Source organism: Morone saxatilis, unplaced genomic scaffold (assembly GCF_004916995.1).
Source record: "Morone saxatilis isolate NCDOM2014 unplaced genomic scaffold, NCSU_SB_2.0 Contig19, whole genome shotgun sequence".
Classification (NCBI taxonomy): domain Eukaryota; kingdom Metazoa; phylum Chordata; class Actinopteri; family Moronidae; genus Morone; species Morone saxatilis.
In genome coordinates, this window is record NW_023339751.1 from 4,207,413 (window position 1) to 4,231,046 (window position 23,634).

General features: G+C 42.8%; 1 protein-coding gene across 1 annotated transcript; it reads right to left on the bottom strand.

The window, feature by feature from the left end:
* Positions 1-11,981: 11,981 nt before the first annotated feature.
* dact2 (dishevelled-binding antagonist of beta-catenin 2) lies at positions 11,982-16,704 on the bottom strand. The gene is made up of 4 exons (XM_035662956.1): positions 16,317-16,704; positions 14,866-14,998; positions 14,432-14,722; positions 11,982-14,263 (listed from the first exon to the last, which is right to left on the bottom strand). The coding sequence occupies exons 1-4, from the start codon at positions 16,587-16,589 to the stop codon at positions 12,384-12,386; spliced, it is 2,577 nt and encodes an 858-aa protein (XP_035518849.1). The 5' UTR covers positions 16,590-16,704; the 3' UTR covers positions 11,982-12,383.
* Between the last annotated feature and the right edge of the window lie 6,930 nt (positions 16,705-23,634).

The following is a 23,634-nucleotide window of genomic DNA, read 5'->3' on the forward strand; positions in this document are numbered from 1 at the left end:
TACTATACTATACAATACTATACTTTACTATACTATACTATACTATAAAACTAGATCAATCTATATTATGATGGAAAATATCAGCTTCCTCTAGCACATTACTGGTCCTCCAGCACATTTAAACTGACAGCAAATCAAGTTAAATTCGCTGGTATCGTGTGGCTTGAGGCTAATAAAGCTCAATCCTCTCTTGCGTGACGCTATAAGACTCAGCAGTACTCATACACTTTATAATGACTAGGCATTTCTGGCAGTAAAGTGACTCCAATTTGATGTGCTTGCTTTTCCGACCTCTTTGAAGAGTAAAATAGAAACAAGGCAAGAGCAGAAAGACTGAACAACATGATGGGAAAGACAGGCTCTGGACAGTGGAGAAGTAATGGGTCTGAATCTAAGCCCCTCATTAGACGAGACTCATCCAGGGATGGAGGATGGGACTCTGCGGGGGGCCGCAATGTCAGATTTGCTATGAGGAAATGGCAGAGCACTAGGAATGTGTAGTGAAGTAAAAGTCAGCTGACTGCTCTTTGAACTGACTTTCTCTCTCCTTCTCTTCAGTGAACCCTTTTTTTCCTTCACGTCTACAAAGTATGTAATTGGCATTGCATTTCACCATATATTTTCATATGAATTTAAACCCAGAAATACACTAGAAACAGTCATGTATTGTTGAGATTTTTGCACATTACTCTCTGTGGGTTGGAAAATACTTAATTTACATCCGAGTTTCATTGAAACCGATGCACCTTTTAGCAACTGTGGCCACACAAGACAACACCCAGAAGAGTTTTCACTTGTCTTGCCTTCAGTTGAGTCTAACAAGCACATTCAATTTGTAATTATTTTAGATACAGAATCCTTTGACTATTTTAGTTTAGTGTGTTAGCTTGCTAATCAACAAAAAGTACAGCAGACAGATTAAAATACGAACCTGACAGAACTGAATGAAAAGTCCACCAATCCATTCAGTAGAAGCTGAATATTCCTCTAGATAAGGGCAAACTTTGACCTGTGGGGGCACTAGAGGAAAAGGGGATCTCCAAAGCCAGTAGGATTCATTCATTCATTGAGACTGAACAACCAACAGACATACCAACATTCCTTGAGCTACACGGCTAGTTTGGCTAAAATTTTACTTTAGATTTAAAGTGCTAAAGCAGATGATATATGCTGGCGGACAACTAGTAATCAAATGAATGCAATTTTCAAAATGTACCACCTAACCTTTACCTGAATTAAGAATATTTTACTAAAATGGTAAGATTCTCGTCTCAGTTATTGCTGTTTCATTCAAACAATAAGAGAGAAATGATGAAGAATTTCTGAAGTGAGAGCAAACAACACACCATATTAACTCCTATTAAGAATCAGTAAAGATCTTTTTATCAACAGGGGAGCGGGCTTGCCCTTTCATTATGCTAAACACAAGCACACATCACTTCTTAATTGAACTGATTACAATAGGTGGTTGATGCCAATTATTCCCCTGCCACCACTTCAGCACACTCCATGGTGCAAGGATTTACAGTAACCCTTAACTGGTGCATATGTGAGCTTGCAGAGAAGGAACAATGTTTGTGAAATTGATCTCACACCTGGAAAACACACTTAACTTCCAACCCAGATTGCAGTTGGCTATTGGCTGATGTCAGGCGTAAACACGTCAGATCACTGTCCTCTTACTTAGCTCCTTCTATAAATACAGCTCGGTTGCCTGGTTTACAAATCCACTTATGGCACAGAGAGATGTCATAACCTCTGCGTAAGAATGTGCCAAATGTTGAGTCCTGCCTACTGATGTGCTGGGTAAGAAGAGATGAGGAGGATGGAGTAAGAGTAGAGAGGCATTAGCATTCTAGCCTGTACGAAAAGTGACATAACAGCTCAGTCCTTGCACACTATTGTCATCTCAGATTAGCTCCCCTTCTCTGCCAGTGTGTGCTGTTCCTCCATAGAGGACAGAAAGACTTCTCTGCTGCTATTGTGGAGACCAGCATCCTGTGCCTCACTGCAGGATTGCCCAAGACGCTTGGTAAACACAGGAAATACAAAGCCCCTAAATACATCCCTACTGTGTTTGGAGGACTGCCATGACAACACATAGTGGATCTCCTGGAGAGCCAGGGTGTTTGTTAGGTGGATACACACTGAGATATGCCCAAGCAGTGCCCTTCTGTGCAGGGGCGTGCAGCTTTAGCTTATGCACTGTCTGTCACGCCATCAAAATAAGAAGCGTCTCGCTACAGGGACATAGAGTTTGTCTGAGACAGGAATCCACTCCTGGCTCTCACAGCATGCCTAATTCTGAAGGAATGTCAGGATAAAATCTCAACTAAATGTAAACACTCTAATCTGCTCCATGGATCTTTACACTGGAGTCTAGAGATAAGGCTTGGAGAACTGCTCTGTGGGTTTTTGACACAGCGTACCTGCTCTGGCCTTTATGTTGCATGGCTGAGGATCTCCAGACAGCTTTAGATTAGCCCCTCTCTCTCCAGAAACAACTGTCAAGTCTAATCTGCTCTGTAAGCACAGGTCATCTGGACGCCAGATCCACACAATGCCGGCATCAAAGCTGGACTCTCTCTGGCTCTCCCAAACTGTCTCTACCTCATCCTTCTCTTTCTTTTCATATTTTTTTTTTCCTTTGGGGTTTAATCGCTTCAATGACCAGAGAGGGGGATATCCACATCCATACGCACATCCTGCAGAGGATGTCCTCACTTTCATCGATTCCACAGAGGGAGGATATTTGGTGCAGGCTATAAAGAGCAGTGAAAAGGGACATGCATTGATCCAACTAAAGCACGCCTAGCACTGATCAATAGAATAGATCTGCTAAGGAGCCATGAGTGTGGTGATGTCAAACTGTACTAAATGAGGGCCGACGGCTGCTGGAGAGCAGCCCGACAGGAGCCTCTAAGGCCTTTGTCACCGTATCTGTCATCTTTAGTCTTATTTATTTAATGATTATGGCATTTGGTAAGTGGCTCCATGAGGTAGCGTGACTACATAATCCTAACTGGGGCCATACTGTGCAGAGTTCCCACGGAAAATATTATAATTGTTGTTTTTGAAGCTGTCTTAGCATAGAAGAACAACAAACCTATGTTGTTTGAAATAAGCACTTCAGCTGGAAAAACAGGACTGCTTTTAGTCACAGTTTGCTTAATATGTTATGCTTTGACACCCACTCACTTACAGTACTTTGTACTAAGTGCTGGCAAGTGTTTTATGGCTCTTTTACACCCTTTGTGCTGCTTTTATCAATACCATATACTGTATTTGTAGCCTGTCATGTAGCTGCTGATTCTATCGATTAACCCTTTTTTCTGTGGACTGTATAGATAGTCAAGGTTTGTCACTGCCAACTGAACATATGGCTAACCGAAGTGAGATAGAGTTTCAAGGATGCTTTGATGTTAAAACTTGACCTCATCAGGATACGTGTAGAAACACACTCAAACGCTCATGTCTTCTACTCTTCACGGGAATCATGTTTTGATACATGTGAACCTCATCTGTTTCTATTTTAATTTAAGACACATGACAAAAAAAGAAAAAAAAGATGATGGATCTCAGTTGCAGTCCTTCTCTGAGATTCTCTAAATCCCCTGTCCTTCATGTGCAAATCCCTCAACAAACTGGCCTAGAGTGTCACCCTGGGTTGTCTTGTTCAAAGGAACTCTGGGGTCAAACCTGCCAGGTCAACCTCTCACAAAGTGACAGAGTTTACCCCCAAACTCACCCCCTTCTGTCTAAAAACACATGGGGCCCCAGATAGACTGTCATCCTTCCTTATACTGCAGGCTTGTGGTGATTTACTGCCTGGGTACACAGCCCATATAAACATATCATCCACATGTCATCATCTAGGCCTCTGGGGGGACTTTTCACAGAGCTTTGGTCCAGATTTTGAAGATTTATCCACTTCTCTGCTGTTAACATGATGAAACATTATCTGCAGCCTGCCTGTGATAGGATTTTTTCAGAAGTCCCTTCATCTTTGCCTCTAGAAAATAGATCAAAATACGGATCTTGGTTTATCTTGAAGCACATTCACTGTCAGGTGTTAATGTTTATCTTAAGAGCCATAAAGGGAAGTTCAGTTGCCACCCTTTTAACATATTTATGCCAGGAAGCTGTGGTGCTAACAGCCAGGAGCAGATAAAGGAAGGCTTGCCATATGTTGCCTTTAGGTAACACTGCAGACACACACTGTCTATCCTTCCAAAATTAACATAATTAATGAAACAATGGTATTTTGCATCACCTTCCACGAATAAATCCTTTCTTAATACCTCTTACCCCTGCTCACAACAAGATCCATTTCTTGTCTATAAGCCTTCCCCTTCAACTTTCCCTAATACCCCAGTACAAAGGGTTAAGGCTAGCCCTCCCCCATCCGTTGCTTTTGTGTCATGTTTCAAAGACCCATTCATCAGTATAACATACACAAATGACAATACCATGCACCATTGCAAACTTTTGCCCTCCTCAACTTGAAATTATCAAGTTTCACTTGACACGTAACTCTAAATATTTTGTTGTAAACTGGCCCTCCCTGACAATCACTGTGTTTGCATGCCACCACTAATTACAATGTGCTTAATCATGCATGCCTTATAAGCCATATACATGCTTTTATACCAATTATGATAAACTAAACTGGTGCTGGTTAGTCTGAAGGTGACAGCTGTTTGAACCTGTCTGTCCTCATCGTGTTTCCTATCTGTGCTGAGACTTAATACCGCATGAAGGATCAGCCTGTTCCCTGCATGACCCCTGACCCCCGTGCTGAGATAGGGGCCGGCCTGTCCAAATCAGTCCAGAGACAAGACCTCAGGGTGTCCCGCGATGTGTTGGTGGAGCCGTCTAAAATTACATTTATCTGCTCTGCAGGTTCGTGTTTGTTTGCTTTTTGCCTTGAGACAAAAAAAGAGAAAAGAAAAAGTGAAATAGAAACTAATGCAAAACAAGAGGATAGAAAGGAGATATACTGTACTATGATTCTGAGGCAGGGTGAGAGGAGAAAAAAGCCTTATTATCTTCCATAGTTTCTCAGTGCTGGATCCTTTCCACTGCACCTGCGAGCTGGGACCTGTCTCAGACGGGGGAGCAAAAGCTAACCACTAACTATACCTGGGAGACAAAGGCAAACAAACCAAACAGCAAACTACTGACCCCAAGGAAATGCTGCAGTTTGCCCCGTAACAAGCAATTTCCCCCCCAGCTGAATAAAATTTAATTGGGCGGTCTACCACGCTTTGGAAAAATGTGTGTATGTGATTATTTTTTTCATTTTAATTTAGATAATTATTTCCACACTGATCATGCTCCCCCCACATCATGAAGAAGCAATTAAAAAAAACTGTTTAAAAGGGAAACTCATGGAAATGAAAGAGGAGGATGAAGGGCCATAAAACTGCAAGCTTACCGAACTGTTTTGTGCTCATAAAATTAATAGAATATTGACTCTTCAAGACATGCCAGCTGAGCCCGTCTTTAACTGGAGCACATGCACTGGGATAAGACAAGCGGGTGTCGTTGCCAAAAGTCTAAAACATTTTTTATAGGTGTTAGACTAGAGTCCATTAGGCTTGGAGCTGTAGGAAGCCCCAGCTTTCAAGTGGCCATTGTGAAAACACACCCAACGGGTTTATGGTATCTTGTAGAAGGAGAGCAGCCACACGTGAAGGGCAAACAAACAGTGTGGAGGTGATAAGTCCAGATAGCTATAGAACAAAGATAAAATGCTCATGTAGATATGTGGTTGAAGATGCATGCTTTTAATAAGGCTGTGTTCAGCTTTTAGCAGGCTAATAAAGGCCGAAGAGTCAAAAGGTAATTGACATGTTGGTAGGTGAGGGACTTGTTAGTGGCCATATGGGAGCAGCAAGGAGGGTGCTGGGGCGGGAGGGAGGTACCTGTGGGGTCCCATGTTCGCCTGTCACTCTGATCTTATCAGGGGGCCTGACCAAGAGGAGGACCAGCTGTCACTCTCACCGCTCTTTTGATGTCCTCCTTCAGAGCTCACACACCACTTCAGAAGAGTCAAGGCTTGTTTTTGTTCATAATGAGGATTGGTGGCTTTGTTGGCGAGCCAGCAGTTGACAAACCCCACAGTAGAAAAAAAAAGTGAGATAAAGCAAGATAGTTACAGCTCTCTGAGGATATGTGGGGCCAGGGCGGTTCAATTTAGTTGTTTAGAGCCTGAGGCTTGACAAAAGAGAGGCAGCCCTCTGAGCTGACACAGGACATCCTGCTCATAAAACAGCAAGGATGTCCTCACAGAGACACTGGGACTGATAAAAGGGGAAACACCATGTATCCATTTGAAGCGTCTTCACAAATGCACTTGCCTCTGTTCCTCCCGTGAGCTCATGAAAATTTGAAAATTGCACACTAGAGGTAGAATCCCCGTAAGCTACAAGGCGATTGTGGAGTAATTATTTTTGCCTACCCACGCACGAAAGCTTGTTCTGAGAGTCTGCTAGACTGTTTTGATAAAGTTTGAGGCTCAAGTAGCACCAACATGTTTCAGCCAAGTAAGAGTAAATTTACGCATTTGGAGGATTACTGGATTACTACTATTATTTTTTCAGATCTCACTCATTTGTATAATCTTGCGCCTCGACTGTTTTTAGTTGAAAGGGCATGTTTGCCTCCTGTTTTCTACACTGCCTACTTTCATAACCATATCTTCACATCCCCAGACAGCCGGCACGCACACTAACAACAAACAAAGTGATTTTTGCCGCCCCCAATATTAAAATATGCTCAAAATGCCAATATATATATATATATATATATATCCAGATATTTCTGGATCAAAACAACTGAGGCTGTAGCCATAGAGTCAACATTGGGGATTGGGGCTGACCAAATCAGCTGGGGGACTTGGGATCCTATGGGATGCTATTTTGAAGGATGTTTGCTTGTTGTACAATATATGTATATATGTATGTATATATATACCATCCTGTTTGCTTGTTGTACAATATATATTGTACAACAAGCAAACACCATCCTTCAAAATAGCATCCCATAGGATTCCCAGACCCCCAGCTCATTTGGTCATCCCCAATGTTGACTCCATGGCTACAGCCTCAGTTGTTTTGATCCTAAAATATCTCATCATCTCTCTTTAGACTCTTCTCAACAACTATTGGATGGATTGTTGTGGACTTTGGTAGAGACATTCATTTTATCCTCAGGTATAATTGTAATAACTGTAATAACTTTGGTGGTCCCCGTGTGAAGGATTTAGTTACATTTAGTTTGACTGACCGGTGTCTGTGATAGACAATCTGGGAATGAGAAGAGGCAGTGAAGTGTATAGGAGAAACTATGGTGGCTGCAAAACTCCAGAAAAACGTGAAAGGCCCTACAGCCAGTGTCTGTTTTACTGTAGAAACATGGCGGTTCAACATAGTGGACTCCGTAGAAGGTGACCCTTGCCGTCTGTAAATAATGATTCACACTGGACCTTTAAATTTGTCCATTAATTACTACTTACCTACAAAACTAATCACATTCCCATCAGCCTCAGCTGTGCATTGTGTTAACTGCTAATTAGGAAATATAAGCATGCTAACACATCCAACTAAGATGGTGAACACAGTTAGTTGTGAGTTGAGTTGTCATTGTGAGCATATTAGCCTTTAGCTCGACAGAGCTGCTAGCGTGGCTTTAGACTCGTTTAGATGGTACGTGGTTTTCCGAGTAGGCCAATTTCAAAAGGATCATGCTTCAATCTTTATAATATGACACTAAATAAAACACAGATCTCTCTCTTTATATTACATTAAGTGGTAATGCAGGTCCTGTTACAGTGCACTGTAGTCCAATTATCTGTCCCCAAATATTGGTTTGTTTGCATCAAAGAAAGTAACTGACGTTGGCCTCAAAAGCTAGAGCCCTGAGACTCCTTCACTTGCATGCACAGGGATTTCTCTCTGTCTCAGACAATTGCTTGGCAGGGGCGAACGCACTCACAATGCCCTCTGTAACTGTGAGTGCGTGCCCTCCTCACACTGCGAACTTTTGAACCACCTCTTGACCACAGCTTGAAGGGACTTGAGACAATGGTTAGTAAACACACTGGAGTGAATGAAGGGATTAGGTATTAAATGACAGGATGTGCTTAAAGAGGAGCAGGTGGTGGTTGAGGAAGGACCAGCTAAGCCTTGCAGGAGTGGATCATGCATCTCCCGGTGGCTTTTTACTCCATTTTCTTCATCTTCATGCTCTGTCTCTGTTGATCTTTCACACTTGTCTCCGGTAGCTCATCTCTTCCTGCTCATTTCCCTCGCTTTCTATCTCCTCATCTCCCCGTTCTCTATCTCTATTGTCCTCCTCTACACGACCAGAGAAGCCTGCTCCTTAACTCAGGCCTCAGACAATTGACATTCATGAGGTTGGACATTCCGGTCCAGCCCCATTCATATGTACAGTAAGCAAAGGGACAAAAGCCACCTCCTGCGTTACAGAGCCCATCCCCCATGCAAAGGGTCGCAGAATCTCATGTGGTTTCACTACAGACAAAGCTACTACATTGTTGGTGTATACATTCAATACACTTTGCAACTTAAGAGTTTACACTCCACAAAAAGTAGTCTGTGGTTGCTGTTCTTGTGTGTTACTGTGTCAGAAACTGAACCTAATCCTTGTCTTATTTTCCAGCTGATATTACATCTAACAAAACCTGTGATGCAGCTTTCACGGTTCTGTCCAGAAAACTTGAAAATTTTAAAGCTAAATGTGCCAACAACTGAATCTGTCTGTAACTTCATATGTTTTCATAAGCAGATCTGATTTGATGCGGATATTGAACATGTCAAACTAAAGATAATCCTTCTTGCTTCCCAGGACCCCGGAAAAGCATGCCCTCCTCTGTGTTTCCAGGGGTGCATTGTGGGTAGGAGTGGAAAGCTCCTCTCATCGGGGTGGTAATGAGTTTCTGAGCTCCCACTTGTCAACATAATAAATCCATAGCTTATATCCGAGGCCCAGCACCCTCATCCAGTAAAAAATATGTACAACGTAAAGATACACAGACAAGAAACTGTAAGATAACTACAAGATAAGCAGTGTTACTCTCAATTTAGACGGAGTATTACATGCTGCGACAGACTGCTGAAATAATGCTGAAATAACTATGATGAGGAGAGAAAGCAGACAGCTTGATGGGGTATTATGTGTTTTGAGCTTGGAGACAGACTGGGAAGGGCTGGTGCGTGTTGGATGTTGGGATTACCTCATACACACGTAAGAGGAGAACCCCTCCTCCAACTGTGACCTAATGTGAACCAAGTCAAAGTTTAATTAGCACCTGTCTGCGGCACACCCTTTGTTATTTTTACTCCCTTTTTCTGCTCTCTCTTGCGATTGTTCGCAATTTTTCTCCTGTTTTACGGATGTCACATTGTTCAATCTACTGAACAATGCTGGATCTGATATTTGGCTACATATTGATAATCCCCCTTTGGATTACTTTAGACATGGAGGTCTGAATGAAATGTTAATCAAATAAGATGCATGTAGTGTAGGGAAAGAGGAGTAGTAGAGGGAAAGAGGAGTACGGTGACCTGATGTGTAATAAGATCACTGTCCAAAGCTGCTCAGAGGCATGCGTTCTCTGCATTAACTCAGTGTTTACCTGCCCGGTACTCAGAGCAGTATGGCATGACACATCCGCTTATTTATATCTCACTGGACGTTGACAATGTCCTAGTGCAGTCTGATTTAGAAAGCACATGTGAAGAAAGCTGGGTGTGAGTGTGAAGTGAATAATCTGTTATTCTTATTTTGCTGGTTAAACCACGCACTTCCAGTTTCTTTATTGCTCCGATATGTTATTATTGCTTTTTAATTTTTCTATCCAGACTGCGGTAAAAGTAAAAGTTTAACAAAGTGAACTAGCCATGTGAAAAAGTAATCAGGTTTCTGTCTTTGTTATGGTTAAAGGAGTACAGTTACCTTTAATCAGTGTCAGCTGAAGGTGTATGATCTTGATTAGATACGACTGTTTGCCCATGTGTTCTCATGTATATGATGTCGAAGTCAGAGCACTTCTGTGTAATGAGATCCCACACGACATCTGTAGTCCTTCAGTGTGACTTGACAGCCATCCATAGGGAGTATTTTATAAAGCAGTGTGGTGGTAACCCCCACCATCTGCACTTATAGCGTATAAACTATCATGACCAAATGCACCTGTACACCTGCTGCACAGGTTGATGCTTCGGGTTCGACCCCCGGAGGTTTCATTCCCTAGTCGAATTATCTTTATCCAGCATCCAATTACATTTTGTAGTCGTTATGGTACTGGTTCTGCAAGAAAAAAAAACATCATTTAGTTTTAGGAAGGTGGCTTGCAGTGGACAGGTAGACTTGCCTTCTTACAAAAGACTCCAAAAATGAGTCAAAAGAAAGTAAATGACAGACATGTTGAACACAAAAAAAGACAGCGAGGGAACAAAAAGGGCCCTGACCTCTCTGTTGTGGGGAGATGTGTCCACAGAAAAGACCTAGCTCTGCAGCTGGAAAGGTCAGCAAGCACACAAGGTCAAGCCGACACGGTCCTGCTATACTCAACATCAAAGACAAGTCCAGCGCCCGTCATGCTCCCTCTGAGCCGGGTTGAAAACAGCAGCACTAATCCCACCGACCACTCGCTCTCACTCTTGCGAAGAGGACAGAGGTCAGCTGGATGTACAAATCCTAATAAGTTGATTCAATTGTAACAACTTGCTAAACTGAAAATGCTATCTTTGATGTGTATTGGGGTTTTTGGCCTTTAGACCTGTCTTGTGTTGTGATGTATAGAGAAAATAATGTACCTGAATTAATATTCTTTTTACTTTTATTCAAAGAATGACACCTTTTCTTGTTTATAAGCAAACTGAACGTTTCTAGTTAAAGGAGAGAAAATGAATGGACAAATGAACGATCCATGAGTCTTAAAAATAATGGTCTCCACAGTAATTATATCTGCAGGGAACACAACTTCAAAGGAAAATTTGATGAAATGGTGAAAATGTTTGTCAGTCCTATAAGCTTCTTAGTTGGGAAATGGTCAAAAAAGGTCACAGTGGCTGCCTAATGGGAGAACACATTATTATGTATGACCACAGGAGAGAGTGCTGATGTTTGGAAGGCCAGTCACTGGACTACTTACCTTCTGGAGTGCCCTTTTACTCACCCCGTCTTTGAAAGAATTTTAATGGAAAGATACCAAGGCAGATTTTGGAAATGAGATTATTGGGCAACTCTGTGCAGCTGCCCTCGGTTTAATCTCCTCATGACAGCTCAGAAATGAGGAGCCTCTTATCATCTGTCATTCCTTCTAAATCCCATGTGCCCCTTGCCATATACACCAACTGTTTTAAAACCTCAGGTCTCTGCTCAGAAACCTGAGCTTCTGCTACTGTCATCTTAATGTCTGTTTCGGAAATTGTAGGAGTGTGACTGTGTGTTTTAGTACTAAGTGTGTTTGCTTACATTTAAATGACTGAGGCTGATGAGTTTCGCCCTCTAATTAAACATGACTGTCTGGGTTGATTGTTGAAGCTGCAATTTATTAAACCAGCAGCTGGTAGGAATCAGGAAACCAGATAAGGAGCCGTTAGCACTATCTGTGCTGAATTGGTCTGCCTCAGTGGGACGCTTGTGAGGATTAAGTGGAGATTTTTTTTTAACATGTGTGATAAATAGTCACCAGAGGAAGAGAGAAGTTGGCAGATGAGATGTTGCAAATGTTTTTACTCACAGATGAAGAAAAGATGTGCACTATTAATAATATAATAATAATGGACAGTGATATCATTACCAGTCCCAAGATAAAATAAAAAAGAAGGATACATAAAAACACTATTACTGTACTATTAAATAAGTTTATTCTAGGAAGATGGATATGGGTAGTTATAATTAATAAGCAAAATTAAGACAGTAACAGAAAATAAACAATCATTTGCAATAATAAATGTAAAAAGATTGGTTTTATTTCTCCGGTACATACAATTATATGACAGAAATGTCCATGAAATTGTCAATTGCAGCCACATGCTATGAGGAACTTTCATTACAACATAAATATTTACAAATTAAGTGTAAGTGTAATAATTGTGTTATACATGCTTTTATACCCTGCACCATTTTGTACAGTTTTCAGGTTCAACAATTGTAAATTCTTAACATTTTTTTGTGTTAACAAAACTATCAGTGCACAAATGCAGTCCGGTATAATTGCTGCTTCTCAGTGATGATTAAGGGTGTTGTGTTGAAGGACCAGGTGAGATCATTCCAAACGCAGTTAAAAAGCAGTTCCTACAGTCCTCTGTGTTTTCCCAACAGTTCTCATTCTGCCTGGGGAAACTTTGCTACACCAGGGTCATGACCTTCAGGGAGGCAGGCTGGAACCGACGAATCTTCTTCTTCAGGGCTCGGGAAGCTTTGATGCGGCAGGCTGATGGCTCAGGGCGTGGGAGCTGCTGGAGGGCCAGTCCAGCAGCGGTGGGCCCCAGAGTGGCCTCAGCCCACACCAGACCTCTCTCCTCCCCCTGACTGTCCACCTGGTCCTCTTCGTCCAGGGACAGGCTGCTGTCAGAGTCGGAGAAGGACTGGAAGCTCTGGCTGGATTCGCTATCTCCAAAGCGGTTGGTGGTGTTATCACTCATCTCCCCCTCACTGCTTTCAGCAATGGTGGAGTGAAACAGTGAGGCGCATTCGGCTGAGTACTCAGACTCACATCTGGGTGGGTAGAGGCTGGACATGTGGAATGGTGCTGGAGGGTATCTGGCATTAAGATTGTGGAGGAAAGAATTAGAGGACATGGAGGACTTTAATGAGCGGGGAGGTCCTATCCATTGGCCTGACTTGGCGCTCACACTGCGGACCATCTGCATCCCTGGTGCCTGAACATGGGGCTCTTTCGACCTCTGACGCTGACCACATGGGCCCTGGAACATCTCCACATCGGACGGCCATTTGGCAGCTCCCTGCCTCCTCTTCCTCTGCTCTGCAGGCTGCTCGTACTCCATGCTCTGCAGTCTGCGGCTTTTGCTGGACTTTGTAACAGCAGGGATGGGCTGTGGCTTAGGATGGACCTTGTGTGTGTAAATGAGTCCCGGGCTACAGTGGCTGGAGTCTGAGCCTGAGCACTGTCTGCGCTCCTCTGTGTGACAGGTGGTACATTTCTGGGTCACTTTTCCTTTCCCTGATCTTCTTTGTTCCCCCTTGGTTCCACCACTGGTCTCTCTGGTCCTTTCACCGGAGGAGTAGCCATGTTGCTGCCTCAGTGCTCGAGGCTTCTCACTGCTTTTTCTTCTCAGTTTCACAGCTTTGGTTTTACGGTCTGCCTGTCTCACCTTGACCCTCTGAGATCCAGCAGGGACAAATTTGGCATGGACAAACTCAGGGGAAGCTGTGTGGCCAGATTGAACCTCAAAGCCTTGACTCTCCTCTGTGCTGGAGCTGTGGGCCATCGCCGATCTTTGCCTATGGCCCTTCCTCTCTTGTGGCCTTGACTCTGGCTTATCCCCACATCTTTTCTCTGAACTGTTTCTTGCTACACTACCATATTCTCCTTGGGGTCTATCATTCTTCCTCAGGGATGCAGTAGTGACCTCATCAGAGCTGTACTCCCTTGTGGCAGCAGGACAGGAGTATCGGTATAAAACCTCAGGGGCTCTGATTGACTGGGACTGGTTTGTGTTATCAGCTAGCTCTTGGCTGGAGTATATCATGCAGTGTCTCTTCTGGTCGCTATTTAGTGGGATGATGTTTGTGGTCTGGGCTGGAAGAGGCTGCAACTCTTTCTGTGACACTTCAGGAAACACAGTTATAACTTCAGTGGGCTTCTTGTGATAGTCACTGTGTGTCTGCATAGTGTCTGTGCCCGTTTCACTCTGGATTCTGCTCAAGCTGCGCAGGAGGAGCTTGTCAATGTAACCCAGGTTCTTGGTCTCATAACCCATTTGTGCCCTATGGAGGGTGTCAGAACGGTTCGCTGGGGGTCCTTGGCCCTCTAGAAGTCCGGGTGTGGCTGGGTCGCCCCCATGAGAGAATATCGGGCTCTGCAGAGCCACAGCGTGCAGAGGGCTGGGGTACTGGTACACTTCAGTCCCACTGCGGGAAACCAGGTTACTTTGGAACTTGGGGTCCATTGTGGAGGTCCTTACATTTGTGCACATTGAGGGTTTCCTTGCATCCACAGATTTGTAGTAGCCCAGCCCTTGAGCCATCATCCTATCAAGATCACCTGATAAACAACACAAAAATACTGATTAACCTTTCAAATTACTCATCCACAGAGAAATTATATGTTATTATGCAGCAGAATACACACTGAGTTGCTTGGTAACGACAGATGCACGGTTCCCATTGCTACATAAGAGATCTTAAATCAGAGATTAAGAGATTTGGTTACCTGTTGACACAGGTCTCGGCCGTGCCTGTTCGGTGCTAGTAGTGCTTGCTCGGATCCTGCTGCTGCCCAGATGGAGGCCTGTGCCCCGCGGAGGGTTGGGCTGGGTAGTGCTCTCATCAGCAGAACGCCGGCGAAATACATCGACTTGTGATGGAGGGCTAATGTGGGAGTTTGCAGTGCTCATGGGAAGGAGAAGAAGGCTTGTCTGGGAGGATGACAGACACTCACTGTACACGGAGGTGCAGGAGTTGGACAGTGAGCAAGAGCCGCCATCACTGAGCTCATAGAAACCTGGAGAGAGCAGGAACAATTAAGCACATGAGTATTGTTCTCAGTATTTACATACATACATGTGATGGTAGCTTGTGTGCTTTGTTACAGTACATGCTATAAAGCAAACAACTGTAGGGGTTTTTGAGCGTGTGCCTACACACCTGAACTTGGCCTGCTGTCACTCTCCAGCTGCTCTGTGGAGGCCTTGCTTACATCCAGCTTCAGCTCACTGATTTGTTGATCCAGCTGCTGCAAGTGAGTCTTCAGGCCTACATCCTGTTTCCGAAGGCGAGACTGTAAAATAGACAACACATTCAATTTTAGCCAAACCCCAAAATATGTGTGGTGCAACCTAAACCAAAACGGCATGTCTCTTCTAAGGAAAGGAGGGAGTTCAAGAGCTGGATGTAACGCAGTAAAGCTCCTCACACACATTAAGTACACATAAATGATCTGTACAGGTGTATGACCAGCCACATTAAGCAGGAAAGTGAGGATGAAGGTTAGCAACGCGATAATTTGAGCCAAGACGAGGTCTGTTGTTCAGATAAAAGATGCTCTAATGTACAGCCATCAGGAAAACAAAAGCGACTCAGCTGTGGCTGATGATTAACCCCAGCAGGACATGGGGGAGCATGGAAGAAGCAGTGGTGGGTAACTCATTTCTCCCCCACAGCGAGGGCCTGGCCATTGTGTAAACTACTAGAGGAGGGGAGCTTGGGGGGTTGGGGTGAAGGGCTGTTTGCTTTGCAGTTAGGGCTGGGCATTTACTGTTACAGTTGTTCCTTAAAATGAGGGCTGGAGGTCATTGCCTGCAAAATGCATAATTTAATTAATCTTTCATTCTCTTGTAAGATCAAGTTAGTTCAGATTTCTGTTGAAACGGAAGAGTTATTGGAATATGTTTTTGGAGCATTAAGTCTATTTATAGCCAGTGGTATTGGATCCACTTTGCATGAATGTAAAACACAATTTAATGTCATCCTGGTACTTCACAATGCATCATTGATACATGTTCTACTAAAAGTCAAACATAACACCTTAATCCCTATGCTTCCTGCTGTAACAACAGCCTTCATGGAAAAAGCTTGTCATGGAAAGCACGACAGAGCCAGTTGTCTCCAACACTCAGGGGCCTCTCATGACAGAGACTCCCTCTGAGTGTCATTAACAGCAGAAAATCCACCTTTAAAAAAACCCACCGCAATTCTCTCTTTTAAATATTTCCTGGCATTAGTGGTTAATGATTGAGGTTTGCCCCCCTGCAGCCTGACACATGCACGGTGTGCGCGCACATACACAACTCAAAGTCCTCTTGGTCCTGCAATGAACCTTGATTTATGACACCTATCCTACTTCCTACCCCCAGCTGAGAGCATGAAAGTGTGTCTGGTAATAATTGAAGACGGAATGCACATGAGCATCAGCTGACGGCAACATTCAAACGGATGACTTTATTCCAAGGAGAATTAAACTGGGTAAATGTGAGCACTATAAGCACTATAATACAAGTACAAATACTGTGGCGCCACCATACTACTGTCTGTGCACGTCCCTACAGAGGCATTTTAATGATTCTGTTTTATGGCTTTTAATTTAAATGACTTCCTACCAGCTGTTGCTTCAGGGATGTTAGGGTCGCCTCCAGCCGCTGTTCTTCAGCCCCCATTATCATGGGACCCTCCGGGCCTACGTGGACAGAAGAGACCGGCTCCTCTCGGTCCACCCTCAGCGCCCAGCTCACCATGTCGCTCTGTCTGTCCTTCAGCAGATGCAGCTCCTGCAGCCCGGCCAGAGCCGCCTGCAGTCTCTCCCCGACCCTGCTGCGGTCTACCCCGGCTGCAGCGCTCATCATCCCCGCACAAGACCCCTTTCTGCTCAGCATGCTGGAGAGCAGCGACCGGGCATATCCAGAAACAAAATGCGATCAAAGAAACGTCCTCCTCGCAGGATAACTGCTTCGTTGGGTACTGTCTTGCTGCTGCTGCTGCTGCTGCTGCTGACCTGTTTGGTTTTTAAACTACCTGTTAGAATAAATCTTGAGCTCAGAGGAGAGACTGAGCTCCTCCCTCAGACCAAATGGCCCTCCTCCTTATTGGCTAGCCACTGGGTCCCAATGAACATCTGGTACTAATCCTCTCCATTCAAGTTCCCTCTGGAGCTGCCCAGGCATGTACTAAGTTCATCTGCATAATACCACATGGCTTGATGAGCATATTATTATGCTATTTACACTATTCTTTTGTTGTTGTTATCCTCTCCAGTAGTAGGTTACAGAGGTATGGGATCAACTTTGTGAAAGTCTGTAAGTGATTTGAGGGGAAGGTAAATGGGTGAATAGATGTGGCATGCCCTTTCATCACCACCATACAACCACCCACCACACCAAAAAACAGTTTAGTCACCTTAAAAGTATGTATTTGCTTTGAAGCAGGCAATCCACACACGTTGTACAAGGGTTGATGTCACACTAAATGGATCAATATCATATCAGTCACTTTTAATATTCTTCAATCACAGATTTAAAACTACTGATAAATAAAGGAATTTAGTAGTAGGTTTTATATTTTGTCTTGGGAATGGAGACTTGAAAGAGAAAACAGAGAAGGCAGGAGCTCCTATTAATATAGACCAGTGATAGATGAATGACGACCCCTTGTGGTAGTAAAGAATACTACCTCAGGTAGAGCCACATGTATCTATAGGATGGGAAGTCAGCTATATATTATCTTTAAGTGCACGTCTACACAAAGAGTGGGGAAAATAACCAGTTGAATCTTAATTAAACCAAAAACAGACACCCAACATAATTACTTTTTCAAAACTTTGGAAATGAGAGAATAGAACAGTATTACAGCAGCTGAATATAATTATTGTGGAGAAGATGTGGAAAGATCTCTGCGGTTACCTAAAATGATATCAGTTTTCATTCATGGAAAGAATCTGATTAGAATTGTGTCAGCATTCAATAAGGAACGTTAACAGGTTTGTGCAGGAGGAAGTGGAAAGATGGAGAACCACTTCAATTTAAAGGAAACATTTATTTGGCATTTTTTTGGGGGCCTTTATTAGATAAGACATCCACAGATTGACAGGAAAGTGGGAGAATGCCACTTTGCTGGGTGGCACGCAGCAAAGAGCCACAGGTCATTTTATACTCGGGAGGAGAATACCTGAAAATGTAAATGTATACCAAACCAAAAGTATATTTTATTAGGGCTGCGCCATATGGTAAAAACATCATATTGTGATTATTTTGACAGACATTACGAGTGCAATATGATCCATGATTGTGGGAATCATCTTTTTTGCACCATAAATTACATTTGCACAAAAAAACCCAATAGAATCATGATGATGTGAATTTATGGGGGGTCTTTACCAACTAAACATGTTTTTTTCAATCTGGAGAACAAGATTTGTAGACTCTGCAGCACTACACTACTTCATTATAACGCTGTCTTGCCACATTTCATACCCTCATCAAAACATTGCAGCTCTTGCGATTTGCATATTCCACTTGCAATTTGCAATTTAATACTTTGATTAACTGTGCAGCCCTATATCTTACATATACTGTTAGTGGTTTCTATGGAATTATGCACTGGGTGACAGTAAGTATTCTCAACCTCAACAGACTCAAACACTGAAAAAAGTCTACACAATGCAACATATGACAGTAAAACTGAAAATGGAGACTTTTCTACAAAGAAGAATTTCAGTGATATTGTGCTTGAGGCTATGAGTGTACTTTGTGTACTCTGTGTTCAACAATAAGTTAAAAAAGTTGACACTTATTTGTGTACAGGGCCTAAATATTATAGTGACTACTTTGTTTCACATTTAGTCATTAACATGCTTTATAAAATCAAATCACTGGTCTCATTTGTTCATTATTTTATCTCTGTTGCTATTTTTTCCTCACAAGAATATGACTCATAGCAGTGCTCTTGTTTTCTTTCCATCTGAGCTCTGGTTCATAACTGACCCAAATCAAGCACAGGTGGGGAGATTCTTTCATGCTGATATCTGCGGCTATCTTGAAGCCACAGTTCAAAGGAAATACCAAAATACCAGGAGGGGTGTACACCTGTGTGAGTTTCACACACACACACACACACACGGTCTGAACAAAGACAAGGTGATTAAAGTGTTAAAATATAACTACTAAATTTTCTGCTCGCCAAAATGTGGATTACACACTGTTTGAATGTTTCACACTGACAACATGCATTGTACAGTGAATTAAAAACCTTTAAACTTCAGACACTAGAGGGCAGTGTCACACTACTTCTCAATCTTGTGAGATTGGTTTTATACTTTGATATCCTGTTGCTGGATAGTTTGTACATTTTATGGATGCTGCATATTTCTCTCACCTGGAAATATGAACTTTAATGACCCTGGGTGCGAAATAAAGCTGTTTTTGTCCACTCACCACGTAAGTGATCCTGAAATTTACAGTTTTCTTTGGGAGATTTGGAGATATGGGGCTAAATCACTTGTTTACCCATCCCTGATTGCAAAAAACACATCCCCATCACTTTGTCGGTGCACTTTGGTAGGCCCCTCATCAAGATGCTCGTATTATATTGTGAAGCCCACTCCTCACAAGGATAGCGTCACATCCTTGTAATGCTGCTGGCACACAACACTGCATTGTGATGCCTGGATGTCCCTCTGCCCCCATCCCCTTCAAAGCGCTTCCTTCACGGTGACATCAGCTGGGGTGCTGCTCCAAAAGGTGCCCTCTTTTTTAGCAATCAAATGTGGGCTTTCACTGGATTCAGCAAGGCTCTCTTAAACCTCATCCACCCTGGCTCTCAGAAGAAAAAAAAAAAACGTTTTACCTACCACTTTGCAAAAGCTAAATCCAAACAGCTTTGTCTCACTGGGGGTTTCTCTTTGTGTGGCTTCTTCTTTGTGTTCTGCATTTATCAGCAGATTTTCCATCCTCCCTCCTTTTTTTTCCATCCACTTAAGAAATGATAAAGCAGCCAAATGTTGATAACAAAACAAAAGCACATGCACAGGGATCCCTCCTACTGTATCCATGAAAACAGCTTCAGTGGAAAGAGTGTGCATGATAAAGAGTTTGTACCTGCTACAGGTAGATATGGACAGGAACAATGGAAGATGCTGCCACAAACAGGATGCGTGGGATGGAAGTCAGAGGGGTAAACATGGAGTGTTGTCATATGTGGGACAGAGCGAGTGTCTTTGTGTATGTGTCAGAGGAAGAGTCGGGGAGTGAATCTGTTGTCAGCTCTGTGTACATGGAAAAAAACAAGCTTTTCACATGTAGGCATTATGAGCTTATGACTTCAAAGGAGGAAAATCTGATATGATACATAAGACACTCCGATGCTCGCTTAAAAAAAGAGCAGGATTCCTATTATGGGTGTTGTTGATTTTGAGCTATTTCCGGGGGGTTTTGTGTATTTTCACATATTTCTATGTGCGTGTGCTTTTGGTTCTTGTTGTCAGGGGGATTCCCATGCAGGCCCCTTGATTGAAAATCCCTTCTCCCAGGTATTCCATCATCAACAAAGGCAAAGATAGGGAATTTTAGAGATCAAAGTGGCCTCTTCTGTCTGCCAAAAGAGCCTCCCTCGCTCTGCCACCTCTGACCACTGCAGAAGTACAACCAACAACACAATTATCACGCGCTAGAATGAATGAATGAACCCACCTCGCACACAGAAATGTGATGTTAACATGTGGCCACTCATCAGTTGATCGCTTAGATCTCTGCTCCTGACTTACTGAGGGAGATTATGGAATTAGATTTTATTTCCAGGTGAGTTTTACTGGCAATGAAATGCATCTGTTTTTTATCTGCCGCTTCTTAAATAGACATATCCCTTTAAAAGAAAGGCTTTCAGTGAATTCATCTCCATGGTTTTGGGTGTTTTGAAACCTTGGACTTTTTTTTAATACCTCTAAGTTATTTCCAAACTAAAAAGCTCCAATTGTATCTTACCCAAGGGACATATCAGGGATTGCAGTACGCTAGTTGGGAGGTTCTTTTTAATGTCCTGAAAAGGAAAGAAAAATTCACATTTGTTTTTCCAAATTCTTCCAACGAAACACATAATCAAAACTGCATCCAAGAAACATAATTCGTCACTGCTTTTGACACTGACTGATAGCGACTTTGCGCATAACAGTTCCCAGGGTTTCACAAGGTATTTGAGATTTGCTCTGCTTCATAACTGGTAGCGCCTACAGTAACTGTCAAACCTACTGAAGACAGCCACTGCACAACCCACCATGTCAGGTTCCAATTCATTGTCAGTGGAGCAGCTCCAGGATTTATCTCCTGATGAAATCCCAGATTACAGGCTTGTTTCTGTGGGTTTTAGCTTTGATTGAGAGTTGTTCATGCCAAAAAATGTTGAATGAACTGTCTAATGTTGTTGGAATTCTCTTTAAAGTTACTTAATCCAACAGGGATATTTGATTAAATACATAATGCAGTGGGATATTCATTAAACCAGTCATAAAATTGGTTCCTTTAGGATTCCAGTCTGATTGTGAGAAGCCAGTAACGTATTTATGAGGATTTTAGAGGCTTGTAAGTTTAAAAAGATCACTTTTGAAGGTACAAAAAGGACTTTTGACTGTTTTGTGGGCACGTGGAGGCCTGTCCCCAATGGTGGACCAGATCAGCCATATCTCCCTCTATCATCTTGTCCACCGTATGCTGAACAACCTCTTCAGACTTTCAGTTGATTTGCCCTCAGTGCAGCACCCCTGCACATGAGAGGGACCTTTATGCTGTATGCTCGCAAAATTATCTCCTCATCAAATTTTATTTGAGCTGAACAAATTTTTGTTTATTCAGCAAGTGAGGGAGACTGGCTTCCATGCTGCACTCTTGCAAATCATAAAGACATCAGTCTAAATTAACTGATTTAGCATTGCCATACCTTATGAATGCAGTGTGCTGCTTTCAGCCAAGTTCCCATGGAGAATTTAAAGCAGTAGATGGTCTATACCTCTTGTGTGACAAGCTGGGGGAGCAGTTTGGAAAATGTCTTTTTTCCCCCATGTATCCTCAAGGGGATTTGTCAACGGGCACAGTGTGCTACGCACAATTGGCGTGAATGTGATGTGACATTTTTATCATATTTATATGTTTACACCTGCTTCACCCACAAGTATTTTATAGATGTTGGAGATAACTTATGTGTGTACAGTATATGTGTCTGTTTGGGCTTCAGATGGAGAAAAACAGAGTTAACAAGACTCAAGTCTGAAAGACACCATTTACCTGGGGAGGGCTACATTTCAAGCATGGATGTAAAAGTGTCAAAGTCCATACAAGAGAGACTTATCATGGTCAGTCTCAAATGGCCCGTATCATTTCATAGTTGAGGGGACAACATGTCTGAGCTGTTAGTAAGTCTTGGACATCGTTCTTAACTGACTCAGTGTGCAGAGACACCCACGTTCTTCTGCTGAAGAGACTGAATCACATCTGTTAATCAAATGAAGATCAGATTTAATTGATGAAATAGTTTTAGACTATCCACACAATCTCACAGTCTGTTGTGGTTTGCAAGCTGTTGTCTTTGCTCTGTTTCTGCCAAATGGTCCAGACAGTTATTTCTTTTATACACAGTGTTTTATTGCAGCTCCAAAGGTGGTACTTTATTTTTGGACAACAGAGTTGAGCAACAGTCTCAGCGTGTGCACAAAGAACGTACTGAGGGGTGCTGACATTTCTTCTTTCAGTCAAAGATGTTCATTGTGCTACAGTAGTTGAGTCAGCAAATCTTTGGGTAACACAAATGTGGTTCAATGTTGCAGCCCAAAGACATTTTTTGTGAAATTGTGAATAAAGAACTGTAATTCTGAAGACAGGATTGTTTCTGGTTTTAGCCCTGTGGCTGTGGGTATGGCAATGTATGTCAGTCAGCCTGAACTATTGGATGGATGGATGCTTAAATTGATTAAATTTGGTACACATGTCTTCAGTGGATGAATCCTTATGATACCCAGACTTTCATTCCCGCCATGATGTTCACATTTGTGATTTTAAATTAAATGTGACAATCCCATCACCCTCATGTACTTTGTGTTTAGTGCTAATTAGTGGGGGAAATATTAGCATGCAAAACATTAAACTGAGATGGTAACCATTGTATCTGGTAAATATCATCCTGTCAGCATGGTCATTGCATGCTGACCTTAGCACTTAGCTCAGTCGCTCACAATTGGCCCGATATGTGGAGCCTCGTATATATTTATAGGCTGCTATAACAAAATCTCAAGAACTGAAAAGAACCTTTTTAAAGACAAAAGTGTAAGAACTACTGTAGAATTTAAAACAAACAGTCCCTTATCCACCCTCTCTCTCACGCACAAACGGATGCACACGTAAAGAGGAAGTCTGTTGTGCAACCAGGCATCTGTGAACGCCATCCAGTGAAGGGAAGCTCTGCTGTCATAGAGAGCAACAACACAATGCCAGTTGTTGTGTCCTTTGTCCCGTGTGTACTGTTTATGTATGTTTATCAAGATGGTGGCAGACACATAAAAGCCTGGTTTGGCTGCGACAACTAAATCTCCTCTCTTCCTTTAGAAGGGCAGCTATTTTGACGGAGCAAGTTTCTTCTTGTACACAGGAACACCAGCAGACGTGGCTTTAGACATCCACTAAGCTATCACAATGCAGTTGCAACACAAACTCAGACTCAGGAGAACCAAACTCTCTTGTCTAAACTTCCCTCATGTCTGATCAGCATCTGATTCCGGCATCAAATCTTCATCAGATGAGTTTGTGCTGAGATATTTACCCTTGAGGTTTGGGTTCATAGGAATATAACCACAGGCTATACAGGTTGAGTTCTGAAATTCTGCAGCCGCTGTCTCCACACAGGTGTGCAATTTTAAGAGGCCTCTTTATTTGCAAAATCACCTGA